Source organism: Salvia miltiorrhiza, chromosome 2 (genome assembly GCF_028751815.1).
Source record: "Salvia miltiorrhiza cultivar Shanhuang (shh) chromosome 2, IMPLAD_Smil_shh, whole genome shotgun sequence".
Lineage (NCBI taxonomy): Eukaryota > Viridiplantae > Streptophyta > Magnoliopsida > Lamiales > Lamiaceae > Salvia > Salvia miltiorrhiza.
The window spans coordinates 68,262,325-68,288,669 of record NC_080388.1 but is presented as its reverse complement, the minus strand read 5'-3'; the positions used below and the strand labels follow the sequence as shown (position 1 = coordinate 68,288,669).

Here is a 26,345-nt window from a genome sequence, read left to right as displayed (position 1 = left end):
AGAAGTAATGCACTTCATTTTCTTTAATATTATACGAGAGAGTACTCTGGAGAATTAGTCTTAATAGATTAAAATAGTAAGGCTAATCTTTTATTTACTTTGATGAATTGGAACTTTGAGATATTTCAAGGCTTTTGATTATTTCTATCATTTAAATTAGTTTTGCTTTACTCTTATCCCATTGCAGAAATCCTACTCTTTAGGGTAAAAATACTCAATCATATATCTTATCAATCATGCAAAGTAAACACCTTTTTTTTTTATCGGGCAAAGTCATGTTAGATGGCAAAGTCATGTTAGATGTTAGTAATTAGTTCCCCATCCACTCCAAGAACCACCTTATCTCTCCATTCACAACCTTATCTCTCCATTCACCAAAATCCATCTTATCTCCAATCTCCAATTGGCTCCCAAGAGGGATCGAACCCGGGTCACTTCACTTAAGTGAGGACCCGGTGGCCAGTGGGCTAAGCCCCCTGGTTAGTAAACACCTTTTAATATTATCACATTCTAAATATGAGAGCTAGTAAGAGAGTTGTATATGCATTTTTATAGGGAAATGAATTCATTTTTATACTTTATGTGTCGAATCATATTCCGAATTGAACATAAGAATTCATGTAGCATGCATGTAGGAGGCCCATCTTTATTTTTTCTATTTAATCTCTACTTTGGCCCAATAAATATGGCGCCTCCTTTGATCTAGTAATTTTAAGCAAAGCTAGAAACATACCACGTTATCAATTCGATATGAAAAATAATCTTATATATATAGTACCATTTAATTTTGAGAAAATAAACATTTGACCATAAGAAAATATATCAAAGCTAGACATAACTCACTTTACATGCATGTACAAAACCATGTTTCTAACATAAACTACTCACCACATTTGCTTGAAAAAATAGTCTACTTTGACAAAGATTAATATTTTGTTGAGAAAGAATTGGACTTTACAATTTATATTGGTAATGGTAAGCCTGAAATTAATTAGTAAGAGTTTCATCGCTTGAAGGCCAAAGGTCCATTAGAAATTGTATACAATATCTGGCATAATTGCACGCGTAGTCTTAGATACAACTCAAGAGGTTTAAGAAATTTACACCCACATGCGCAACAAATAATCGTAATAAATACTTGCTGAAAAAAGAACTAACTTCTGAAATAATCCACTATATATTATAAGAAAATTACATTTTGTTGCATCCTTTTCTGTTAGATGACATAAATGATCGTTCTATTTTTTTTTTGTATTGAGGGTACAATCGTTCCTATCTTAAACACTATGCATATAATCGAATATAGTAAATTTGGGTGCTGATTTGGTAACAGATAAGTGTGACATAAGTCGCTATATTTATCACCATAAACCTCAGCCATTGCCAAAGGGGAAAAAAGGAAAGAAAGAAAAAAGGTTAAAAAATCGCAAGAGAGGAGAGTCGTGCAGAAAGCTGATTGGTAGTATAAACTAAGATAACAGGTGGCGGGATTTTCGTACAAATTATGGCTCCCCTCCAATCTTAGCGGCGATCCGCTTCTACCGCGCGCGCGCTCTCTCTCTCTACTCTCTCTCTCTCTCTCGCACTAAACAAACAAACCCTCTGTCATCGTCAGAACTTTCTTTTTTTCCTTTTTCCTAAGTTTCGCCCACGCCCATCCAATCTGTATCTACATTTAACCGCCTTGATTTCAGGTTGCTTCTATTTACTATTTTCACGTTTCCTTTTCGTTTATATTTTTTTATACAATATCAATTTGATTAGGCCTGTAATGGACGCAAGCTCGTTTCCCGTGAGTTCCTTTTTTATGCCTTTTGTTCACACCATTGACATCACATGCAGCGATGCCGGTCGAGTTTTCGAATTATCACTTTTTTTGCCTGAATTTTTGTGGATAATCTGTTTAACGCAGTTTCGATCTCTGGATTGCCGGTGGAGCTGCATTCGCGCGTTTCTCGACGTCGATTTACCGGATAACGTTGGAATTTCTCTGTGTCTGCGCGTTTATTGAGATTTCGCGTCTGTATATACCGATATTTTGGAGTAGATTCAGGCGTAAGTGCAATGGAGAAGGAGAGGAAAAAGTATCCGATTGGAGCAGAGCATTACACACTGTTTGAGGAGGTGGGGACGGGAGTCAGTGCTTCGGTTCACCGCGCGCTGTGTAATTCGCTCAACGAGGTTGTCGCCATCAAAATTCTCGACTTTGAGCGTACTAATTGTGATCTGGTAATCTCTCTGCTTGATTGTTTGATGAATATCATCATGTCGATAGAGTGTGCATTATCTCTGGTTCTGCGTCCTTTCAATTTCTTCTGATCTTTTTTATTTTGGAATATGAGTATGTCGCCTTGGGAGCCCAGCTCATAAGCTTTAAATCTACGTTAAACATCTCTTTTGATAATCTCTGTTCATTTTATTTATTTTTGGTTTTGATACATTTCGACCACACATTTGAATGATTGAGTTAGTCTATCACTGGTTCAGTAAGAGAGTCTTGATGCTCTTCTCAGCTCTATTCATGTATATCGCTATATTAGTAAAAGTCGATTGCATGGATTTGATTGATATCACAATAAAATTGGACGGAATTGATATTACTATTTGGTGCAAACTTTTTTTAGTATAATCGAGATGGCGTTAACTTGAGCTGACGTCCTGCAGTTATCAACTAGTATTTGATTAGAATTGATTTCTAATATATCTTTGGTATGGTGCCTTATCATCTTATTTAGCTACTATTGATCCTAGAAGCTACTAAGAGTGCATGTATAGGTGGTTTGAGCTTGGATTTCTATTTCTTAGTTGCTTTTGGTTTGCTTCCCTATTTTCTTTTCGGCTTGATCAACTTAAATTTCTGATTCAGTTGTTGCATTTTACTCCCAGAATAACGTTTCACGTGAAGCACAAACAATGGTCCTTGTTGACCATCCCAATGTTTTAAAATCGCATTGCTCCTTTGTCAGCGATCACAATTTGTGGGTTGTAATGCCTTATATGGCTGGAGGCTCTTGCCTGCACATCTTAAAGGCTGTACATCCTGATGGTTTTGAGGAGGTTGTCATTGCAACAGTCTTACGGGAGGTGTTGAAAGGCTTGGACTATCTTCACCAACATGGCCACATTCATCGGGATGTCAAAGTGAGTAGAAACAGTTAGGCAACTGGGCAGTGTCCAATAGTTTTGTAATTCAATCTTCTCATGCCAATTCAAGCATGTTTCTCAAAGAACAAAGCTATAGATCTTTTCATTCTATTTATATGGGATACAGTAAATATCCACTTCTCAAGCTTTTGAAAACTATTAACATATTATATCTTTCACATTTGTTAAAATCACAATTTGGTGGCATCAAAATCATCTCCCAAATGCTCTATGTGGGTATGAGTGACAAAGTCTTCTGCATCTCTTTAGTAATGAGCAAAAAGTAAGGAAAAAAAGAAGTTGCACAAAGTAATTATCTGTCAAAGTGACCAAGTCCTACTGAAAATCAATGAAAATTTTCAATCGAACCATACCATCATTAATACCTTCAACCTTTCCCCTTCACGTTTCTGTTCCTCAATCTTAAATTAACAGAAGAATGGTCAGTCTCCTTCAGGACTGCCAATAGTCATTTGGACTTCTTGTTATATCAAATCAATTTTGAAAAAATTGAGATTGCCAATATTCCTAATCTCCTATAGTCTAAATTTGGGCTTGAATTTGTTTGTGTGTTTCTTTCAGGCTGGCAATGTTCTTATCGATTCACGTGGTGGAGTCAAACTGGGAGATTTTGGTGTTTCTGCTTACTTGTTTGATGCAGGTGACAGACAACGCATGAGGAATACTTTTGTGGGTACTCCATGCTGGTATGCTTTGAATTTAGAGTAGTTTATGCATGTCATTGTCTCTTAGAATTTTAATTTCCTTTATGTTGACAAGTTAATCTACTAACAAGAGGTTTGCAGAAAAGGCTGCCGAATGTACAATGCATACATATACATACCCGTTTATGCAAGTGTGAATTGTCTACTATTATTGGTCATTTGGTGCTCTCATAATATTTCCAAATTCCTTTTGGCTTCTCTATGATGAGAGTTGTTTGTGCTTTGTAGGATGGCACCAGAGGTTATGGAGCAATTGCATGGATATGACTTCAAGTCAGTTAATATTTTTCCAAGAATCCTGTTTCTATTTAATCTGAATATTCAATTGTTTCCTTATCTATTGGATTAACAATTTCTACAGAGCTGATATTTGGTCTTTTGGCATAACTGCTTTGGAGCTTGCGCATGGTCATGCCCCTTTCTCAAAGTATCCTCCAATGAAGGTTTTTTTAAAGATATTGACCTTATCATATCTCCCTCCCTCCTGTATGGACCATTAAATCAAATGATATAATGTTATTATATTATGTAGGTTTTGCTCATGACATTGCAAAATGCACCACCCGGTCTTGATTATGAGAGAGACAAAAAGTTTTCTAAGGTTTGCTTGCTAATGCATGTAAAGGCCAGAAACAAGTTACTTGTTAGATTGAGATGATATTAATGTCCATCTTTTGTGTCTGCTAGTCTTTTAAGCAGATGATTGCTAGTTGTTTGGTGAAAGATCCTATAAAAAGGCCTTCTGCAAAGAAGCTGTTAAAGCATTCTTTTTTCAAGCAAGCTAGATCTAATGATTATATTTCTAGAACTCTTCTGGAGGGCCTCCCAGAACTTGGTGATCGCCTTCAGGCATTAAAGGTTCGTCTTCTGCAATGATATAAACATGTCCTAGCTGAAGTATCTTCTTTGTGTTAGGTAATGTTCTAATTAAAGTGTATGCACTGGCTTTAGAGAAAGGAGGAAGATATGCTTGCACAAAAAAAAATGCCAGATGGACAGAAGGAGGAAATATCCCAGGTTTGATTTTATATCACAGGAGAAAGATATGTTAAGATGAATTGTGCTTTTATATCACTTAGCTGCTTACAAGATTACTCCTGGGGTTATTCTACTTGAAAATAAGTATATTATGCATGAATTAGAAATATGCCCTTGACATATACTACAGATATCCGATTGGGATTGATAACTGTGTTATCACTGCTCCCTCCAAGATGTGTTATTGTATAATATGTGGATATATGTTAAGAGGGTATTTGTAATTATCAAGCTTAGTTAGGTATTTTATTATATGAATAAAAATCTCAAGGATAGTTTATGTGATTGGACCTAATATCAATACTTAACATGCAATTATTTTGATTGAATTCTATTATCTGTTTTTAAAACTTTAAACCATATATAAAATGTGGTTGCAAAATTAAATATAATATGGAGTCATGGACTATCACATAATAAGAGCAATTGGTGTTGTGGTGCCTAGTTAACCGTAATCAATATTTCATCATATCATTATGATGTCAACAAATAAAATGTTGAGCTGTAGAAGGAGTTGTTATATATATACTCCCTCCGTCCATGAAAGAACTTCCTAGGAGAGAGTGGCACGGGTTTTAAGAAAAAATATTATTGAGTGTATTGAGAGTGAATAAAAGGTACTTGAGTGTATTGGGAGTGGTGAAAATGTGTTATAATTAATATTGGGAGTTGTGAAAAGTAAAAAGTAAGAGGATTATAAGTGGTGGGGTATAGTCCAAAAATAGGTAGGAAGTTCTTTTGTGGACGTCCCAAAAAAGAAAGATAGGAAGTTCTTTCGTGGACGGAGGGAGTATATATTAATAGGGTTGAGATCTAGTGATAATTATACATGAATCAATCAATGAAATCCATGAACAAGTAAATGAAACACATGAGCAACCACATTAACTGAATGCAACTGTTCATGTGTTAGATTGATTTATTCATGTATCCAAATGTCTCATTTTTTCAGGCTTACCCTTGGTTGACTCCTAGTTTTTTTTACCATGTCCGTCACACTTCACTATAAAACTTCATTATAGTTCCAGATAGGTATATTTTCACTAGATATCCTATGTAAATATTTGCAAACAAAGGCACTCCATAGACCATGCATTCCTACTTTTCAATATTCTTTCCTTGGAATCAAGGCCCTCACATTGACCTTAGTTTTAGAGCCACAACCTCCTACTTTTTGACTCATTCAAATACTCCTTCCATCCCCGACTATGTGTCCTATTTGGACATAAAACTTTTCCCTTAACAAGTATTCTATTTAAGAATTCTATGGGAAAATGATGTCGAACATTCCATTTTATTCTTTTCCTCAATGCAAATTCTTTAGATGTTCAGTTTTCCATGCAAAAATTAAGGGTATAAAGAGTCAACCCACTTTCTTGGTATGTGATTTTTCACAGCAGGGTGAACTTATTTGGGGACTGGGGGAGTATTACATTAGATTTGTAAACTCTAGGTTGCAAAGAGTATGTAGTGTGGCATATGAAATTAAATTTCACATGTTGAAGAGACCTATTGTAATACATAATTCACTTGCATAAATAAGGGTACGGTTGAAGAGGTCCTTACATAGGACCTTGAATCCTAGTAAAGATGTTTACAATGGGAAGCTTTTCATCTGCTTGGTCTGAGAGCTTTTAAGTTGCTTATGTATTGTAAACAGCCGTAGGATCATGATTGAAATGCTATGATCATGGAATAGGTAACAAGTTTTGTGTTTATGAACAGAATGAATATAAACGAGGGATTAGTGGTTGGAACTTCAACCTTGACGATATGAAGGCTCAAGCTTCACTGGTATCTCTGCTTCCTGATTCTCATTTGATTGATTTATTTACTGCGGGACATTCATGTGAAGTATATCATACCTTCTTGGCTGCTTACAGATACAGGATGATGATGTTATTCCTGAGAAAGATGAAGAAATGCAAGCTAAACATTATCAACAACAGCCATCCTTGTACAAAAGTTCTAAAGTACTTCAACACCAGTTGTCCTTTGCTAGTCAACATTCTGATGCTGCAGATTCTGTAAGATAAAAATGGTTTTCTCCTAGGATGCAACTTTTGGTTCATTTTTTAAATCTGATTTCTTCACAGGATGATAACACCCCTGCTTCTGTCTCATCAGTGGACTCTACAACTTACACGTATGCCATCATTACTTAACAATCTCTTTAGCTCTTGCAACATCACGCATGTTTCGTATTATGCCCTGTATAACTGTTTGGTTTTGCTTGTGTGCTTTCCCTGATGCATTTGTTTAATATCATAATCCTGCCCCATTTTGTCTGTAGACAATGCAAATTTGCTTTCTATCTCTGGTTGGCAATCATAATTATGCAGTTTTAGTTTCACTCTTTCACACTTTTTACCAAACAATTATACTGTTGCAACTGGTTCGCTTTATTACTTAATATTCTGCCTATTATTTCTAATCTTTGGTTCTATGCCTTGACCAAATGTGATAGTATCCTTCTTAGTGCTAAATGTGAAAAATCCGATGATGATGGTTGTGCCCCCGGTTCAACTTTGGAGCAGCCAACAATGAATGCTTCTCCTGGCAGTGAGAATCATACAGAAAGCAACTTAGTAGAAAAGCATGCCTCAGATGTGAACAGAAAATCATTAGATGGGGCCCCATCAAGTACTAGTCAAAGGTATATCTGTATATACTTACTAAAATCTTGCCCTATCATTGTATGTATTATAATTTTCTCTTCTTTCAATTCTTGATGACACATGTTCTTTATGCTGCTTTTGAATAAGTAGTATTCAACTATATTAATATATTTGTTTGACAGCCAGCTATCACCACTAATGGGCATCTCATAAATGACAGAGGGTTATGATACTTCACATCCAGTTATAATTGTATAAAAGTTAGTGCTGACTGTTATCTACACAAGGCCTCTTTAAAGTTTGTGATATTTCCCACTCCCTCTGGCTAGAATACTTTTATCCCCTTACACGCCTTCCTCTTACATATTGATCTGAACCAAAGAGAAAAGTCATCCCTTGCTACATGTACTTTTTTTTAATCAGACAAAGGCTGGAAGTCCAGTCTTCTTTCTGTAGAGAATTTCAGATATATCAGTCTCATGTGCTAATCACAGGCCTTTCCCTCATCCTATGTACCAATTGAGCTGCATATACCACTCATTATCTCCTTAAATTAAGATGATACCTTTATAATAAAGATAGAAGCTCCTACTGTCCAGGAAGGAAGAGATAAATGGAAGCACTTCTTTTGTTCCTTTTGTCTGAGGTGTAATGTTGAAAAAAAACTGAGTTGATAGTTTTCTTTTTAAAAGAAATGTACACATAATGCAATGCCAATATTGTTTGTCGTAGATTAAATTTTCAGTAACAAAATATTGCTTTCGACGTAAGTTGGAGTGCAATATTATCTAAAAAGAGATTCACAATAACTCAGGGGATAAAATTGTACTTTTCTTAAGTTTGCAGCCCTAAATAAATTTGGGCTTCAAATCACTCATCACCAAGTATAAAAACTTAACATGTGGACAATTTATGATGTAAGTATATGCAACTTAGTGATTTAGAGGGAAAAGATTAAAATGATTAGTAGGGAAAAAATTATATATATATATATATATATATATATATATATATATATATATATATATATATAGGGTGCGGTTATAGTGAGAACCATAATTATCATGAGAACATAAGAACCATTAAAATTAATGCATCTGCTATATAAATTAATGCATTCATTGTTAAATTTAATGCATCCGAAAAAAATAAATTTTTTGCTGCCTTCAGGATTCGAACCCAGGATCTGCATTCATCCACCAAGATGATGCATCCACCGTAGATCTTGATGATCGAATGGCTTAAAATGGTTCTCCGTTCTAATTTTAATTAGTAGTTCTTATTTGAACCTCTCCCTATATATATATATGTATATATAAATGAAAGTATGATCCAGTCTTCCTCATGAAGAGCCTTACCCTCCCAACACACTGAGCTCTATCTTGCCCCACTTATTCCTTAAAGCCTCATACATTCCTCAACCCACCCTCATTATCAATAATCCATCAAAGTGTGAATTGTTTAGCAGTCCTTAAAGCCTGGCCTGGTTGTCCGCCACTCGCTCTTCCATAGGCCTTACAGGCCATCTTTGCTTACTGCCCATGTTGCCACTGCTACCCCATCCCTCAGTGTAGAATGTAAATGTTCAGAAATGATATTCCTTACTCTATTTTGGGTTCTTCATATTGCAGTTTTAAGCCCAATCAGATTAACATTTTTCTCTCTAATAATCTGTATTGCTTAGCGACAAAGTCCAAAATCAATGTCAGAACTTGTCCAGGGGGGGACACTCCCATCTGCAACCGTCAGAAGCACAACCCGATACAATATCCAAAGGATCAAAAACATCAGGTAATTCATCTGCGTTCAGAAATTTTACTTCGAATGGTTGTAGCTCTGTTCGTAAGTGTCCTGTAACTTGTTTGTGAATTTTCTGTTGCAGTTAATGGAGATGAAATTGACGAGAGAGGCAAAAATCCAATTATTCAGCAAAAAGGACGATTTAAAGTTACATCAGAAAGTGTTGAGACGGATAAGGTTAATATCCAGATATCATTTTGACTAATCTTCTTATCATTTATGTTAATTTGATTTTTCTTTCATGTAGATGGCTGCAGCCCCTTTACTGCAGAAAAGCCACAGCATGCAGGTTAGTTTTGAAAGTTTTCCTTGACACTGACTAAAAGAGTGTTAGTTTGTCTGATGATGATCTGTGATTTGCTGATCTTTCAATGTGGTTGAGTCACTGGATCCTCTATAAGTTGCTTAGTGTTCGTCTATCAAGATCCATCATCAGCTTTATCCGTCATAAGGGTTTTTGAAACATTTGATTATTTGTTTCAAGAAGAGCCTTAAAGAGCATATGCTATATTCTACTGATACCTGAAGTGGTCGTGTGTGTGTGTGTGTGTAGGGTGTCAATTTTGAATCACCACATTTTACCCATTATTGCAAATCTGCCAAACTTTCTGTTTAGTAGCAATTAAGAGCACTCCCAAATTCTCTGGTCACCATGATTCCAAAGTGGCAGTTTTAATCCACGTGTAATTGACTTCCGTCTAAGATAGACGCCGTTGTTGCGTGAGAATAAAAAGTTGCCATTTTGAATGTTGGAAACTCCCATATTCAGCAAAACCAAATTATGTGGCCACTGGGTTTGAAACCAAAATTCTCTACTCCCACAAGAGTTAAAAGAGTAAGTGAAAGAATCAAAACCCAATAACTGAAAAGAGAGAGAAAATGAGGTATTATAGCAGCACCAGCAGCATGTATAACACACTGCTCCTTCACATTGGAATTGAACTCAATGGAAATCTAATTAAAGTCACCGCCCAGACCGGAAGCGCCGGCACAGACCACCACTTTGCTGGGCCAAGACAACGCTGGGATTAACGAAGCCTTGATGGCGATACTGGGGGCCCACTTCCCTAAATGTGTGATCTTTCTCTGACCCCTTTCATCCCATTTAACTCAGTCCATCGATTCCCTGATGACCAGAGCCAGCGGGCTCGGCATATCTCCGATTGAGCTGTTTCTGCTCAGAAAGCCGGGCTTAAAGGCGAGGTGGAGAAGGTCAAAGTTGCCATTTTCTTATAGTTCTTGATTGCAGAGAGAGAGAGTTGGGAATGGAGTTTGAATTAATCATCGTTTTACTTCAGATGTGGACTAAAATGATGCTGCGTCAAAAAAAAAATCTGTGGGTAAAAAAATTGCCGCACTGGAATTCCAGCGGCCAGAGAATTTGATGGTGGTCATAATTGCAACAGATCAAAGTTGGATATGAAATTGCAACACATTGAAAGTGGTGTTGTAATCGCAAATTAGGTCTAAAGTGGTGATTTAATTGGCAATTAATCCATATATGTATGTATGTATGTATGTACATGTATGGACTATAGATGGGCGGGACCAATTCAGCATGACCTTTGTTTTGCATGGATACCTCTCTAAATGCTATATGTATATCAACCAATGAAATTGTTTACCATGGATGCCAGTATTTCTGTTCGTTGCCACTATCAGAATGACTTAAATTAGTATTCTGGATATTTAGGTGATTGCACAGGTTCCAGCAGTTTCTTCGCCATGGCCTTCTGAAGCTTCTTCATCAAACAACGCTTATAGTCATGCCCTTTTCGCCCATCTGCAGAATGTTCTCCTTACAAACACTCTTCAAAGGGTAATGACTCTTCTTGAAGAATATATTTATTCCTTTTCAGACTATTCGATTAAGGTCTGGTCTCTTTTTGCCTCACCTAACAGGATAATATACTTAGTGCAATGAAGCAAATTGCTGTTGGCGATTTTCCAGGTATCAACCATTACTGCAATATAGATGCACACCAATGTAGTATGCAAAACTCTTTCTCACTTGATGTGCCTATCCCATATTTGCAGATGCAGGGTCCATGCCGATGAACATACAATTGGCAGAGAAATCCATGGTATGAAAAGTTAGGGGCACCAGAGATCCATATTCAAAGCATTTCTGAAACTTGTTATGTTGTTAACAAAACAGCATGCTTAAATTTGAGTTACACTTTACACTTCAATCAAGTGATGTATGGTTGCCCTTGAATTTGTTGGTCAATACTGGATACTGAAAATATTTGTTGCATTCACTTTTGCTATTGTAGCTGGAGGCTGCTCATGAAAGGGAAAAGGACTTGATCCGTGAGATAACCGAGTTACAGTGGAGGTATTGTTTGCTGATCCATGATCTATGTAAGATCAACCTTAATGAACTCACACTAGTTTGTAAGAAACTGGGCTCTCTTGTGTAGGCTTGTACGTTGTCAAGAAGAGATGCAAAAATATAAAACAGAGAATCACGGGTGAAATGCTTACTAACAGTCTGATGCAGTTCTGGTATGGTATGTATAGCTTTCCTAACATATAGAAGGCCCACAAATGCAATTGATGATATTATTATTACACAAAGTTTGTATCATTTATTTGAATTTGTGGTGGAAGGCTTCTTCCAGTTTAGCTACATTCAGGTTTCCTTTACTCTTGCTTATTTTTTATTAGCAGGCTCGAAAATCTGAAATTGTAAAGTTTAGCTAAACATTCTGAAATATTTTCATTCGTAGTGTATCAAACAAAACAACTTTTAAAATATCGCTTCCTAAACTGTCATTTTGCTTTCATCCTTCAACGTAGGCTCTAGCATGTGCACGATATTACTTACTCCCTCCGTCCACGAAATGAGTACTCATATTTCCTTTTTCATCCGTCCACGAAATGAGTACTCATTTCCCTTTTTGGCAAGTGTACTCCACAAAACTTTTTAATTAATACACTAAAAAATGTGGGACCCTTATTCTATTCACACTACACTCAATACATTTCTTAAAATTCGTGTCGTCCACAAATGGGTACTCATTTCGTGGACGGAGGGAGTATTTAATATAGCACTCATTCATATTAAGGGGACGTTTCCTTTGTGTGATACATTAGTGTCATAAAATATATGGTTGAGTATTTGATAAATTAGTTGATTTAACAAATTCAAAAGTAATTTATACATCAAAGTACTTGGCAGATTACTTTGTATTATTTTTATTTATCTATCCTAAAGTACCCAAGAGTATATAATCTAATCCAACCTAGTGATGGTTTGTATTTACTGATCAGATATGGAGTTAAATCTGATATCTCGAGCAAAATAAATTCTTTTGTACATCTCTTTAATTATTGACCAGAATAGTTGTCAACAAAGGTTCTTGAATAATTTATTTTCTGTAAAGAATTTTTTTTTTTTTTTGAGAATTTTCTGTAAAGAATTATTGAAAGTAATACCTGGCTTCTTATCTTTTCGACATTTGTTGGGTTAGTTAAGGCGACTCCCGAGAACGTCCAATTGGAAATTGAGTTTTACCTATTCAGTGCTAACTTCCTCAATTGAGATTCATATATAGAAAGAAAATGAAAAGTGCGAACAAAGAGGCCTAAAATTTTAAAAGAAACAATCAATAATTCAAGAGTTGGGTTTCATTAAAACATCATAAAGAATGTATAAGACAATAATTTAGAGATACAAATGAGAAAAAATAAGAGTACAAGTTTGAGAAAAAGAGTGCATGTCTAAAGCAATCACTTAGAAATACGAATGACATAATTAGAGTTCAAGGTTCATAGAGATTTCGAACAAATCATCGAAACTGCATAACATAAACTAATTGATTCAAACCAAATTAAATACAACCGCGACTATATATGAGCAGTCTCTAAAGCTAATCGCAACTAAAGTTCTACTTCAAAGGAAACATGGAAGCAACCACGAACAAGATTACGACAATAAAGTATAACTAGGAGTGACTGATGAGTGAGTCTTAACAAATTTAAATTAATTTCTTTGCTAGTAAGTCGAGTTTGAATTGAGTGTAAAAAATAAAACTACTAACTGGTATGTAATTTCCATATAAACTAATACAAGTATTAATAATTGAAAATTCAGCTTAGATATTATAATAATAGTAATTTAAATTTAGTCAAACATGTACATGAGTCATGACCCATGCGTACAAAATACTTTACAATGCTATCAAACGAAAAGACTTTTGAGTAAGAAAATAAATAAATAATTTTGAAATTTTCTTATCAAGTTTTGTTTTAGAAAATTTAAATTTATTTTGTACTGAACCATGAGCAAGGATGTAACTAGCCTAATTAAATTAGTTTCTTATTTAAGAACATAAAATGTCCTAAAAACAACATTCACATGGAGAAAAGTCGTCCATTAATTATTTTTACACAAGAAAATAAAAAATTTCATTTGCGCAAGTTTGTTATTAGCTAGATGCAAAGAGTCTTGAAACTGATAATTTATAATCCATTGTTCATCCCCAAAGAGAGAAAGAAACATCATCAATTTCAAAATCTGGTACCACTTAGAGAAAGCTGAAGTTGAGGCCATCCATGTATGAGGCTGAAAGAGAGTGTGGTCTGTGATTACTTGCAGTTAGGAGGTGAGGTGAAGGAAGGCTCTCGCTGTGGGATGCTTCGCCTCGGAGAGGTGCTTGGCATCCAAGATTTCAACGATCTCACCCTCCACAACAAGACACACAATATCAGCTATCCTCTGTATCTGCTTCATGCTGTGAGACACCATCACAATAGTCATACCGCTATCCTCCTTGAGCCTCACCAGAACGTCTTCTATGTTCTGAGTCGATATCGGATCCAAGGCGCTCGTTGGCTCGTCCAGCAGCAGAACCTGAATTCACAATGTTAAGAGATGATAGTAAGTGATAATAAAAGCATGTGAATGGGAGATTGAATTCTGACCTCGGGATGATTAGCTAAGGCTCTAGCGAGAGCAACTCTCTGAGCTTGGCCGATGGATAACTCTCCACCGGAGGCGGCGCTGAAGGAGGAATCCAAGTCGGCCAGAGCAAGCAAGTTGTGGACCTCGTCGTCGCTCAGCTTCTTCCCTCTCAACTGCGGCCCATACCGAATGTTATCTGCCACGCTGCCTGCACTTCATTTTCATTAATTATATATGTTTTGTTTTCCCAAATTTAATTAGTAGTAAGCATGAATGATGAATTTACCTTGGAAGAGAACAGGAAGCTGGAAGAGCATGCCGACTTTGCGGCGGAGAGAGAGCACGTCAAGCTCGCAAATATCGACGCCGTCGAGGAAAACGCAGCCGGGAGGCGGCTCCCAGAGGCGGTTAAGGGCCCGCAGCAGAGTTGACTTGCCGCTGCCGCTGGGGCCCATCACCCCCATCACCACCCCTCTCGGAATGTCAACGTTGACCTTGTTCAGAATCCTTACATCCTTGTCCGACACCTTCGTCAGATCCCTCACCTCCATTTTTGCCACGCTGTTTTCTGCGCACAAGAGATGCTTTTGTGCTTCGCCTGCGAATTTGATTTTCGTTTCCGATTTTATATTAAAAAGCCAAACCGATGCAAGAAATCATATGTATGCAGTAAAAGAAAAGGTTCAAGTTTAACCTCTGAAATCCGACATTTGGAGCAGAAAAAAGATGTTGAATGAAATTAGTAGTGTATATTTGCGGATGTAGAATAAGTGGATGTGGCTGAGTTATAAACATGATAACTACACTTGAGGGAATGTATATAACCCAACTGTCTGCGTTTCGTCGTCATCATTCACCAATTCAGATCACTTTGCATTAAATATATATTCTTTTGGATCTCAGATAAGTTTATACCGGTAATTCACATATAAAACTCCAGATTTTTTTATTTTTCTTTTAAAGATGACAAAACTACAGAATATTGAAGTAATTAAGGTAAAAACCGATGTATGCCTAAATTCAAATTTGCAGATTGAAGTAATTAAGGTAATAATATTAATCACTCCATATTGAACATATTAATCACGAAATTTAATAATAACAGAAAATTCTTATTGTAAATTGGTAATTTTAATACTAGTCCATTCATTTATATAAATAGTCGGCACCGCTTAAAAAATGATGAAGATAATCGTTGCAAAGTTGTCCACCAATCAAAGACTGGGTTTTATAAATCCAAATATTGTAAATTAGTGTTGACTATTTAAATGTTAGGATCAATAATTAATTTTATTTTTAGTCAATATTTATTTATTTGGATCGAAGTGTTAGAAATTATGCAAAAAAAAGAGTCAATAATTATTTATTATTAAGTGTTAGGAATTATAAAATTTTCTAGTTTGTAGGTGATAATTTATTAATTAGGAGTGATTATTTGATTTTTGGGATTTTTAATTATCTAATAATTTTGTCAAAAATTTAGAAACTCATGAGGGTGTTTTTGTTTCTCTTTCTTTCTTGTTCTTATTTTTTTCATTTTTCTTTTTCAAGTGTGCTCTGGCAACTGGAATGAAACTCATTGAATCACCGTGAAAGAAAAATGAGAATTATTAGTGATACTTTAAAAATAAATAAATAAAGTGGCATGAAACTCATGTGGCGCCAAAATTCGTGATAACGTTAACGGCCAAAACTGAATTATGAATTTGTGGAGTCCAATTTTAGAGGCCCAAAAGTTGTAGCCATAATCCAAAAAAAGAAAATAGAAAAATAAAAATAAACCCCAAACCTCCACGGCATGGCTCTCTGCTTCCAAATCTCCCCTTCTTCAGTCAAATCCCAATTCTTGTCTAATCCCTTCAATCCCAAATTCTACACCAAAAAACCCTCCAATTTTGTCACAATTTGCTGCAGCCAAAGTGAAGGGGTTGAGAATGCAACGAGCAAACAGCAAAAGAAGCTGTCCGAACAGTCTTCATGGGAAGCTGAGGATTCTGAAGGCAAAGATTATCTGTACAGGCTTGGAGCAGAGGCCGACAACATGAACATCGCAGTCGGAGCTAGGGCTGGCATCATCGATGACCTCTTCACCGGCAATTTCCTCGGCAAAGACTGTAATGAGTAATTATTGTCTGTATATTTTGATGAATGTATCAACTTATTTGACTGGAAATTCTTACCAACATTTTGAAAGTGGTTTTCCTGGGAATTTTGATGAATTATCTTTCACCATTTCTTTATACTTCTGTTATTGGTCTGAATTTGCCAGCGGATATTGTGTTTGATTATCGGCAAAAGGCGACAAGGTCTTTCGAGTATCTTCAAGGCGATTATTACATTGCGCCTGTTTTCATGGTATACTGTTACTTTTCTGAGTTCATCTTTTGATTCAAAGTTTTAAAATTTCTGTTGCTCACTTTCATATTGCAGGACAAAGTTGGTAAGGCCATTCAATCCAGATAGACAGAAAGATTCCCAGTTTAAGGAAAATGAGATCGGGGCAGTGACCTACCTCTTACATTTCTAATTAGTATCTGTGTATAACCCTTGGTGTATATGGTGATATCATTGAAACTTGTGTCTAACCTTTGGGAAATTTATTTACAGTTTTAATTTCTTAGGCTAGTACCGGTTTTGTTTCTACCTAAGGAGTCCTTATCAATGCTGTTCAAATTCTACATACATATGTTTCTGCTACTCAATAGTTCTATTGTTGACTAACTTATTTCAAACATTCACTTGGCAGTTGGCATTGGTTAATTGTATGAGTTTCATTTTTTTTTTTATCTGAGGTTATATGTTTATGTTGGAAATTATCTTCGGTAACATACATTTGAACATTATTGTTGTTTCTGTTGCAGTTGTCCACATGGCGAAGAACTTCATGGCTAATCTTCTCAATGTTAGAATTCCACTAATTTTAGGTCAGTTTACTTTGCCATGTGTAAGTGTAATGTCGATCAGGAAAAAGTAAGTTACCGAAGATATTGGATTAATCACTTAATCAAAGAAACTCTCCAAACGTTCATGCTTTTAACCAATCTTTAATCAAGTCAAGATGCTAGAGTACCTTCCGGACCTCATAGAGCCTAGCCCGTGAGAAAACGAGAACTTGTTAATTGTCGCATGAAAACAAAACTATATTCTCTGTCCATACTTATAACATTGCAAATTTCGTGTAATATTTGATTATCGTATATTTAATTCTGGATGTACATCTTCACTAGGTGTGAGCAAAACCGGACCAAAACCGACGGACTGGACCGAACCGATCGGTTTTTTCGGTCCGGGTCGGTTTTGGTCCATGTATTGGTCCGGTCCGGTTCTATTTTCATGGACCGAAAATATTTCGGTCTCGGTCCTAGGGAGGCCAAAACCGACGAAAACCGGACCGAACCGAATATATATATTTTAAATATATATTTAATATTTTTATTAATATTATTAATATTTTTATTAATTTCTAATATTTTTATTAATATTTTTATAATTTCTAATGTTTTTATTAATTTTTAATATTCTAAAATTGTCGGTTTTGGACCGAACCGGACCGAGAACCGATGGCGGTTTCGGTTCGGTCCTAGGATTTCAGTTGGTCCGGTTCGGTCCAAAAAATATTGAAAATTCGGTCCTCCGGACCGACTGCTCACCCCTAAATTCTTCACATTTCTTTAGTAGTTATAACAGAAAATAGATAAACATAGCCTTTAACACCTTTTCATTTAGCTTTAACTGCATTTTGAACTTGTCATACGCAATGTTGACCAGGTTACTAACTGTTATGAAGAAATCACTGCTGTTATTGTTTGATTCCATCGGTGTAGAATACAATTATCTGAGAACAAATATTGAACTTGTTCTGTCGAAGGAATTTGGGGAGGGAAAGGACAAGGCAAAACTTTTCAAACTGAACTTATTTTCCGTGCTTTGGGAGTCGAACCTATTATCATGTCTGCTGGTGAATTGGAATCTGAAAGAGCAGGTAAGTTGTCATGTAGTGTTTATTTTATTTATGTTTTCTTACTAAGTGATACTATGTGAGAATTCTTGTACTTTCTACAGGAGAACCAGGAAGACTGATACGTGAACGGTACAGAACTGCTTCTCAAGTGGTCCAGAACCAAGTTAGCTACTCACTAAATTCATAGTCATGCATCTTCAATGTCTTGTTGATAATTTCTCAAGTTGTGATTTGATGAATATAATATTGCATTGACATTTGCTTGCCCACTGCTACACCTATAAATTGTGCCCACCGATGGCTACTGTTATATATGATGCCTCAAAACTAAAATACATCTTAGGCATTGAAAGATGAAAGTTATAATTGGAAAAAATAGAAAAAGAACTTTATTCAGTTAGACAACTACTCTAGATATACATCGCAGGTCATGTAACTGACCCATTATATCTCTCTTTACTCCTCATAGCTTACTATATTTTGAGAATGAGCAATTAGTCATGACTTGTCCAAAAAATACAGGGGAAAATGAGCTGCTTGATGATTAATGATATTGATGCTGGCCTTGGTATATTTGGTGAGATGAATTCTTATTGAAATTCTTGACTATCTTCCACTCCTTTCAAAAACTCCTAACATATGTTCATTCATGTATTTCAGTATGCTTTTATCTCTGAAACTTGAGATTGAATAAGTTGAAACCTTATATATGTACTTTTCTGTTCCCTCAACCAGGTAACACTCAAATGACAGTGAACAACCAAATTGTGGTTGGAAGCCTCATGAATATAGCAGATAATCCTACAAGAGTAAGTATAGGGCAAGGTTGGAGAGAGGCAGACATTACTCATAGGATTCCGATCATCGTCACAGGAAATGATTTCGCAAGAATTTATGCTCCATTGATCCGTGATGGAAGGATGGATAAGTTCTACTGGTAAAAATTGATATGGCATGTGATATTAAGGATTCGATTTCATCTGTTTAAATATGCATGTATCACTTCATCCAGCACATTACAAGTAAAATATCCACCACATTGCCCATGCTAGATACCTCAACGGAAGTCTTCTTAAGTCCTCAGGGGCAAGTTCAGTTGGTGTAAAAGATCTTAACATGGTAGTATTTGCCTTGCTAGGGCTCACAGTATGGGGTTTCAACTCCTCCTGAAAACAGTTTGGAGTTAGATTCCTTTTTTGCTGTCCCACGAGGGTTTGAATTCCTTGCGGGCTGTCATAGTCTACAGGCAGCCTTGCACACCCACCAACTGATGCACATACCATGATATACCTCCTCAACAAAACTCTAGGGCAAACCAGTAGGTTCCCTTTAGGGATTGGATTAATCCTTTTGATATAGTTTTCTTGAGATTAGGAACCAGAATATATGATTCTCATTCAAACTAGCATCCATATTCTTCAATTATAAATGTTCAGAAAATTAACTATTTGAGTAAATTTATTGGCTGTTACTTTTATGTTATGTGAAACTAATTGATGGAAAAAATATAGTTAAATTCTTTTTTGCTTTTTGAGTTGAATATAATCAGATTTGGTTTGAAAAATCTAATTAATTATTTGTATCTGAGCTGATATGTTTCAGCCAAGAATAATGTGCATGTATCTTATGTGTCTTTAAATGACCAAATCCAGAAACATGCAAATTTTCTTGTGACTCTTAGGATCATTTTATATTTTACAGGCAGCCCACCCAAGAAGATATTGTAAATATTGTTTCTAGAATGTATGAGAAGGATGGAATAACCAAGGATGAGGTTGTTAGCATTGTGCGAGAATTTCCTAATCAAGGTACCATTCACTTTATCCATGTCTTGGTGTTTTATATAGTTTATCGGTAAGGTCACCTTTCAGAAAAATCCCATTTTTGCCTGTGGTATTTCTTTGGTTGGATACAAGGATCAAGCACGGCCCAGAGCTAATTTTAGTGTAGATCTAATTCATCTCTTATTCATTTTTATTTTCGTTCTATGGTAAGAGTTTCTATCTACAAGTCTTAAAATTGTCTGTTAGATCCGGGTTCAAGATCTAAGCAACAAGGTGAAGAAAATGCCTTAAGTATCAAAGATAGAGTCGAGCAGTGCCCTGTCGAACAAGCTGGAGATTTTGAGTGTGGCCTGCAAAACAGAGGCGGAGGCGTCCTCTGAGAAGAGACTTCGACGCAAGTCAGATTGTGTTCAAACATTCAAGTGATTTCAGTCATGAAAATAGAAAGTGTGCGCTTGAGTGTTTTCGGTGATGAAAACATAGAAAGCGTAGAGCCTTATAAATGCATGAGAGGCATACCTGTAAATTACCTGTGAGGGTATTTTAGCCAATTCACAGGGGGATACATTTCCATGTTTCCATGTAAGTGTGTAGTGGTCCCCATCAAGGCTTTTACAGGTGAGAAGAGTGTGAGTTCAAAGCTAGAAATGTAGTAAAATTCCAAAATAAGCCGTTAAAGTCTTTTAGTATTCCAGATGTTAAGCATAGAATCTGTGATGAAGATAATTCAAAACAAAAAGTTACCGTTGAGACATTACTTGTATGTATACACTTCCAAAATTCAGTTTTCCTCATTCTGTTTTATTTTTGTGGCAGCACTGGATTTTTATGGTGCACTTAGGTCAAGAACATATGACCGTTCAATCCTAGAGGTACCTATTAATAGCTTACTAAAAGGTTCATGTATATTGTATTCCGTTTCAGTGCACCATTCTGTTGAATGGCTTTAGTTTCTCCTAATTACTTTTACAGAAATTGAATTTTTCTCTTGAAGATATTGATGGGGTATTTCATGAATTTTCTAACAAAGAATTAATTGAATTGATGATATGCATAACGCACTTTATTACTTCTGCATCTTTGCCTCTTAAACCCAAGTATATAAAGCATATCATAGAATGGTGGAAAGATATCTTCCAATGTTTGGATAAGTCGTTCGTCGGACAAGTACTTGGGTAAAGTAGCGATTTCTCATAATCTTTAACAAGTAAATGTCTTTCCATAAACAACAATTCCTACTTGGGTAAAGTAGCGATTTCTCATAATCATTGAGTTCTTTAACAAGTAAATGTCTTTCCATAAACAACAATTCCTAACAAATTGAAGCAACGTTGGGCCTGTTACTCAAGCAAGAGAAGAATGCTCTACATCTTTAGATAAATTTCTGTTAAGAAGATTATGACATAACAGCATATATTCATACTTCATTTTGAAAAGGTACTCCTAGTATCATAAGAAACATCAGTAGTTGTTTCAGTTTTTCATCTATGTTCCATGCAAAGAAACTAGTGAGAAGCTTACTTCCTCCACCATGCAATAATGTGGTGCTCTTCTTTCTTTTGTTCTTGTTGGTTGCTCTAGTTTACTCGTCTGCTTTAAAGTGTATGAACTCTCTGGATGGTTGCACTAAGGAATATATCTCCCTTCTTTCTTTACTTCTTTTCATGTGCCAGTGGGTAAATGATGCCGGAGGCGCTGAAAATCTTGGTACCAGACTTCTGAAACAGAAAAGGGATGGAAAACTTCCAGTATTTACACCTCCAAAGGTATGATAATGAATTTCATTATTACTTATTACTTTCTTCCTGTGGATTGTCCAATCTTTGTGAAAATCAGAATGCTACCCATTTATTTTTGAATGTATAGATGGATCTTAGAAGCATAGTTTTTTTTATATGGAAAAAGAAAGAGCATAAGAGGTTAAGGCTTATAGTAGAACATTGTGGAGTTGAATTAGTATGCATTTAGGCTGCTACGCCTTACTATTCATCTTTTTTACAAAATGTAATTGCATTCAAATAATTTGAGATGTCAAGAATACTTTGAACTAATAATTATAACATTTAATGGGACGAAGATAATGTGGGAGCTAGGCAAGGTCTCTTGGTAAAATCCTCCTGTTTGCATCAGCTTTTGTAACCAATCTTATCAGGAGAATAGTTTGTGGCATTTGAGCAATATCTAATTCAGACTGCATTTTAGATTAAGTTGAAGGGTCCAAGTGGTCAGGAAGAAGAACCATATTTGAAATTTTCTCTGGCAAAACTCATCTTTAGGTTCCTAAACTTTTTCACATTTTTTTGCCAACTTTCCATCTCAACATTAATCTATTCTACTTTGCTACTTCAACTTCACTATTTTCAAATTGTCACTTCAACTTGTTTTTCTTTTTGTACTTTGCCAATTTGAACACCTCAAAAATGGAACTTAAATAAGAAATGACTACATAGATTAATGAAGCTAGAAGTCCTCTGTGCTCGTATAAAAGCTAGTGATCCATCTGTAAAATGTTTGTAGTGCCTCTAGATTCTTTAGAGTCGCAGAGATTGCAATTTGCAATCAAAATGATGGCCTTGATACGGAAATTTAGGAACAACTTCTGAATTTTGGCAAATAAAAATATAAACTTCTATCTTTTGCAATTCCAGTCATTTATCACTTTACCTCAGTATGTTCTCTATTATAATTTTAGTTACGTACCAACTCTCCCCCCCTCCCGAAACCCAAAGCACATCAAGTACGCTTGATGGCATTATACTCTCAAGCACATGACTCTACTTCCTCATATTCTCATCTTATGTAACTTTAGCTGCTTGCCTCTCGTTGTATCTCTGTAACCCCAAATACTTGTAAGATTAAAACGTTGTATTGTAGTTGCCAAAAAGCACTTGATATCATCACTTTATTTGCAATTATTATCCCCTCCCCCCCCCCCCCCCCCCCCCCCCCCCCTCCGAAAAAAAAAGTTATTTGTTGTCATAGAAGATCAATGGAATGAGGTCGTTGGCAACATGATAAGCTACTAAAGAAGCCATGCCATCATAAGTTTAATGATCTTTACAAGCATCATATCATTCTGAAACTTCCAATCGTTTTATTGAGTTAGTAGAACTTTGTAATCAGCATGCGTTTGCATGACTATATCTATATATGCAGCAAACCCTGGAGGCTTTACTCGAATCAGGATACGACCTCATTAAAGAGCAGAAGCTAATCATGGAAACCAAGCTTTCCAAGGAATACATGAAGAACATGGATGATGAGCAAGTTTGACAACTCGCTTGCTATGCTGTTTGTAGAATCCTTTCTTCTTACACCGTATATTGAATGATGTTACAACCTTCTTATCTATAATGAGACAGATATGCTGAAATCTTGCATATATGCATACCGGAAAAGGAGAGAGATAGGACATCCATTAATATAGAAATGAACTGCCATGATATTGATGATTTAATATCACTAAAGTATATGAATGCACAGTGAGACTCAACATTTATGAATTTTTTACATCGTCCATGCAAGTCATCTACTTTATGAAAGATGAACTGTCATTACTTTTCGACTCATCTGTATACCAACATATCTATGAACATATCTTGTTAAATTTGTGAGTAGAAAATATAAGAATAGAGTCTAGAAATTTTCTTTTGCAATATATTTTATTTGTAAAAGAATAGTATTCATGTTTTCTTTTCTTTTTTTTCTTTTTTTTTTCCATTCAAATTAGATCCTGTCAACAAGTACATTATTGTAAACTCAAGGCAAATAAAAATATAAAGGAGTTAAGTTTACAAAAAGTAGCAGTAGAGATTTGATTTCGATGCAAAACAAAAATAGATGGTCTATAAATTCTTCACAATCAACAGATGGTAAATAAGGAATCATTACTGAAGTTGATTGTGAAGTATTTATAGGTTTAAGCTGAAGTTTATGGTAAAATCATCTATTTTTGTTTTGCATCGAAATCAAATCTCTACTGCTACTTTTGTAAATTTAATTTCTTATGCTTTTATTTGCCTTGAATTTACAATAATGTACTTGTTGACGTGACGGGTTCTGAGTTGTGCTTCCTTGTTAGTATACAAATTTTAAAATAAAAATTAAATATAATCGTAATATTATAATAATGAAATTATCTTGTCTATTTTAAAGTGGGGAAAGTGTAATGTTTTATTGGGAAAGAGTCAAACCGCCCGAAAAATCAGAAAAATAGTCTGCAACACACTTGTCTTGTAGTTACCTTATTTATAGAGGTATAAATTCCCAAGCAAAAGTCAAATTTCATTGAAATGAAATCTCAACAGATTATATAGGTTTGAATGCAGCAGAATTAATGAAAGATCTGAGACCCACATGCACAACGTGTCCAAATCTGAATTTATTTCATTAATAGTCAATGGATAAAATTAAATAAATAAAAAGAGGGCACCGCATAGCATCAAAGTGAGTTCCGTTATAAACATAAAAACAACTCTCTACTGCCACCCTCTGTTCAACAACTGTGTTTGTTTATATAAACATATTATCTCTACATATATATATATATATGTATATGTATATAGAGAGGCTTTGAAGCGGCCATGGAATGGTGGCGAAGGGTACTGGTTTTCCCTGTTAGGAAAGCCTGGTGCGCTGTTTCTGCTCGTCTCAGACCTCATAAAAATGGTTAGTTTCTCTTTTTCTCCATTAACTAGATCTGCTTCTATTTTTCTCTTTTTATCTTTAATTATTGTATGAAAATTAAAAAAGGTAAAAAATTTATTATTATTAAAAAGGTAAAGTGAAAAGTTATGTATCATCTCAATATCTCATCACAAAATTTTAAACTATAACACTTACTCCCTCCATCTTCAATCTTCAAATAAGTGTAACATGCCATAAATTACACATACTAAAAAAGAGTATACATCTTCAAATAAGTATAATATGACATAAAATACACGTACCACGGAAGAGTATACTTCCTGACTTTAAGATGACAAAATTTGACTATCTCATCTCTCTCGACATAATCAAAGCTTTCAATCACTCTAAGTGCCATTAAGCAAGTAAAGGATAAATATAATTTAAAATCTCAAATTCTTTTTGCACTATTAATTATATTTTAAATTATCAAAAATATTTTTTTAAATATTAAACTATTAATTTTGTATTAATTATATTATTTGTATATTTTTTTGTCGTCAAAAATTCGACATGGCTCGCCGAATGCCACGACTAGAATTATTCATTATATACCTTATCAATTAAAACTTTAATTGGTGAAAAAAGAATGACGGATACAGTTAATATAAAATTGACAGTTCAATATTTAAATTTGATTGACATATGTTGATCATTGTTACCTAAAACCTATAGGAGATGTCACAACATCTTGCAATACAAAATTCAATTTGAATCCATGGGGGTGTTGGCGCAGCTGTGCTGATAAGCATCAACACCCCCAAACCATTTTTATTTATTTAAAATTATTCTAGCACCTTTCGTGGTTGGAAATTTTTTATTTTAATAAGTGACCCCAAAAAAATTTTGTGCAGGTGGAGGCCTTGTGAAACTCCACGACGACATCCAAACATGTGGATACGAGGATGTACGGATTATGTGGGAAATGTTGAGGACCACACAATCACAACACAAGAAATGCTGAACATGTTTTACCAATAAATACATCACCCCAATAATAATTATGTACATCTTTATTGTCTTAATGTTTATGTGTAGGAGTCACATCACCAATAAGCACATGCGTTTATATATCTATCTAAACGCTTTTATTTCCCTTTGAGCTTCTATAGTGGCTTCACGATCAACAATCAAGTCTTATTTCGCAATGATCGTATAATAAGAGGGCTTTTAATTTATACAGATGATAAAATCAATTACTCTGTTCATCTACAAGTTCTTGGTATAAATAAAATTAGTAGCACGGTTTTCAATATCATTAGCTTGTGGTGCGCATAGATGACATTTTTTTTTTAAATTTATGTGTTCATCAAGTAATAAGGTAAGTAATAAAGTTAAAATATGATGTAGCGAAAAAATAAAGTAGAAGCTTCAAAAAACAGGCAAAAGGTAGAAATGCGATTCCAAGTTCTAATATTCCAAACCAAACATACTCTAAACGTCTCTACTCTCTAGACATGAAAACAAGAAATTAGAAGTAAAAATCAATAGAAATAGAAATAGAAGAACAAAGAAAACAGAGAATGGAAGTTTAAAGACATCACACATTCCTAGTGTGTAGGCCTAGGAATGGACTTAAGCAAGAATCAAATGAAGGAAGAGATAACAGAATGAAGATAAAATACAAAAATATCCCAAGCTATATAGCTACTTATTTTATTTTAGGATCGAAGTATGCAC

General features: G+C 35.2%; 4 protein-coding genes across 6 annotated transcripts in view; 2 read left to right on the top strand and 2 right to left on the bottom strand.

The window, feature by feature from the left end:
- Nucleotides 1-26,345, bottom strand: part of LOC131008566 (uncharacterized) — a 590,934-nt gene that overhangs the window by 474,131 nt on the left and 90,458 nt on the right. The window lies entirely within an intron of this gene.
- On the top strand, nt 1,327-12,083 carry LOC131008575 (uncharacterized). 3 transcript variants are annotated; one of them, XM_057935504.1, is made up of 21 exons: nt 1,327-1,694; nt 1,913-2,229; nt 2,887-3,141; nt 3,727-3,851; nt 4,098-4,142; nt 4,231-4,312; nt 4,402-4,470; nt 4,557-4,727; nt 4,821-4,886; nt 6,633-6,701; nt 6,791-6,934; nt 7,004-7,053; nt 7,375-7,563; nt 9,210-9,316; nt 9,408-9,502; nt 9,573-9,614; nt 11,019-11,144; nt 11,228-11,276; nt 11,363-11,409; nt 11,602-11,663; nt 11,749-12,083. In XM_057935504.1, the coding sequence occupies exons 2-21, from the start codon at nt 2,065-2,067 to the stop codon at nt 11,801-11,803; spliced, it is 2,013 nt and encodes a 670-aa protein (XP_057791487.1). In that variant the 5' UTR covers nt 1,327-1,694; nt 1,913-2,064; the 3' UTR covers nt 11,804-12,083. The 3 variants fall into 3 exon arrangements, with proteins under 3 accessions (XP_057791487.1, XP_057791488.1, XP_057791486.1); XM_057935505.1 differs by having other exon boundaries at nt 1,394-1,694; nt 7,387-7,563; XM_057935503.1 differs by having other exon boundaries at nt 1,646-1,792.
- On the bottom strand, nt 13,752-15,092 carry LOC131008603 (ABC transporter I family member 17-like). The gene is made up of 4 exons (XM_057935537.1): nt 14,929-15,092; nt 14,521-14,832; nt 14,255-14,442; nt 13,752-14,183 (listed from the first exon to the last, which is right to left on the bottom strand). The coding sequence occupies exons 1-4, from the start codon at nt 14,942-14,944 to the stop codon at nt 13,929-13,931; spliced, it is 771 nt and encodes a 256-aa protein (XP_057791520.1). The 5' UTR covers nt 14,945-15,092; the 3' UTR covers nt 13,752-13,928.
- On the top strand, nt 15,911-25,761 carry LOC131008619 (ribulose bisphosphate carboxylase/oxygenase activase, chloroplastic). The gene is made up of 13 exons (XM_057935558.1): nt 15,911-16,348; nt 16,504-16,589; nt 16,665-16,674; nt 17,096-17,158; nt 18,103-18,216; nt 18,297-18,358; nt 18,718-18,772; nt 18,931-19,132; nt 19,897-20,003; nt 20,796-20,851; nt 21,653-21,745; nt 23,136-24,647; nt 25,520-25,761. The coding sequence occupies exons 1-12, from the start codon at nt 16,033-16,035 to the stop codon at nt 23,250-23,252; spliced, it is 1,281 nt and encodes a 426-aa protein (XP_057791541.1). The 5' UTR covers nt 15,911-16,032; the 3' UTR covers nt 23,253-24,647; nt 25,520-25,761.

What these genes read in the sequence shown, in the direction of transcription:
- LOC131008603 (XM_057935537.1), bottom strand. An exon ending in GCTTCCTGTTCTCTTCCAAG is followed by an intron (nt 14,443 to 14,520) that starts GTAAATTCATCA and finishes AATGAAGTGCAG; the next exon opens with GCAGCGTGGCAGATAACATT. An exon ending in CCTTAGCTAATCATCCCGAG is followed by an intron (nt 14,184 to 14,254) that starts GTCAGAATTCAA and finishes TTGTGAATTCAG; the next exon opens with GTTCTGCTGCTGGACGAGCC.
- LOC131008619 (XM_057935558.1), top strand. Translation starts at nt 16,033, where the DNA reads ATGGCTCTCTGCTTCCAAATCTCCCCTTCTTCAGTCAAATCCCAATTC. An exon ending in ATTGGAATCTGAAAGAGCAG is followed by an intron (nt 18,217 to 18,296) that starts GTAAGTTGTCAT and finishes TACTTTCTACAG; the next exon opens with GAGAACCAGGAAGACTGATA. An exon ending in AGGATGGATAAGTTCTACTG is followed by an intron (nt 19,133 to 19,896) that starts GTAAAAATTGAT and finishes TATATTTTACAG; the next exon opens with GCAGCCCACCCAAGAAGATA.
- LOC131008575 (XM_057935504.1), top strand. Translation starts at nt 2,065, where the DNA reads ATGGAGAAGGAGAGGAAAAAGTATCCGATTGGAGCAGAGCATTACACA. An exon ending in AGCGTACTAATTGTGATCTG is followed by an intron (nt 2,230 to 2,886) that starts GTAATCTCTCTG and finishes TTTTACTCCCAG; the next exon opens with AATAACGTTTCACGTGAAGC. An exon ending in ATAACCGAGTTACAGTGGAG is followed by an intron (nt 11,664 to 11,748) that starts GTATTGTTTGCT and finishes TCTCTTGTGTAG; the next exon opens with GCTTGTACGTTGTCAAGAAG.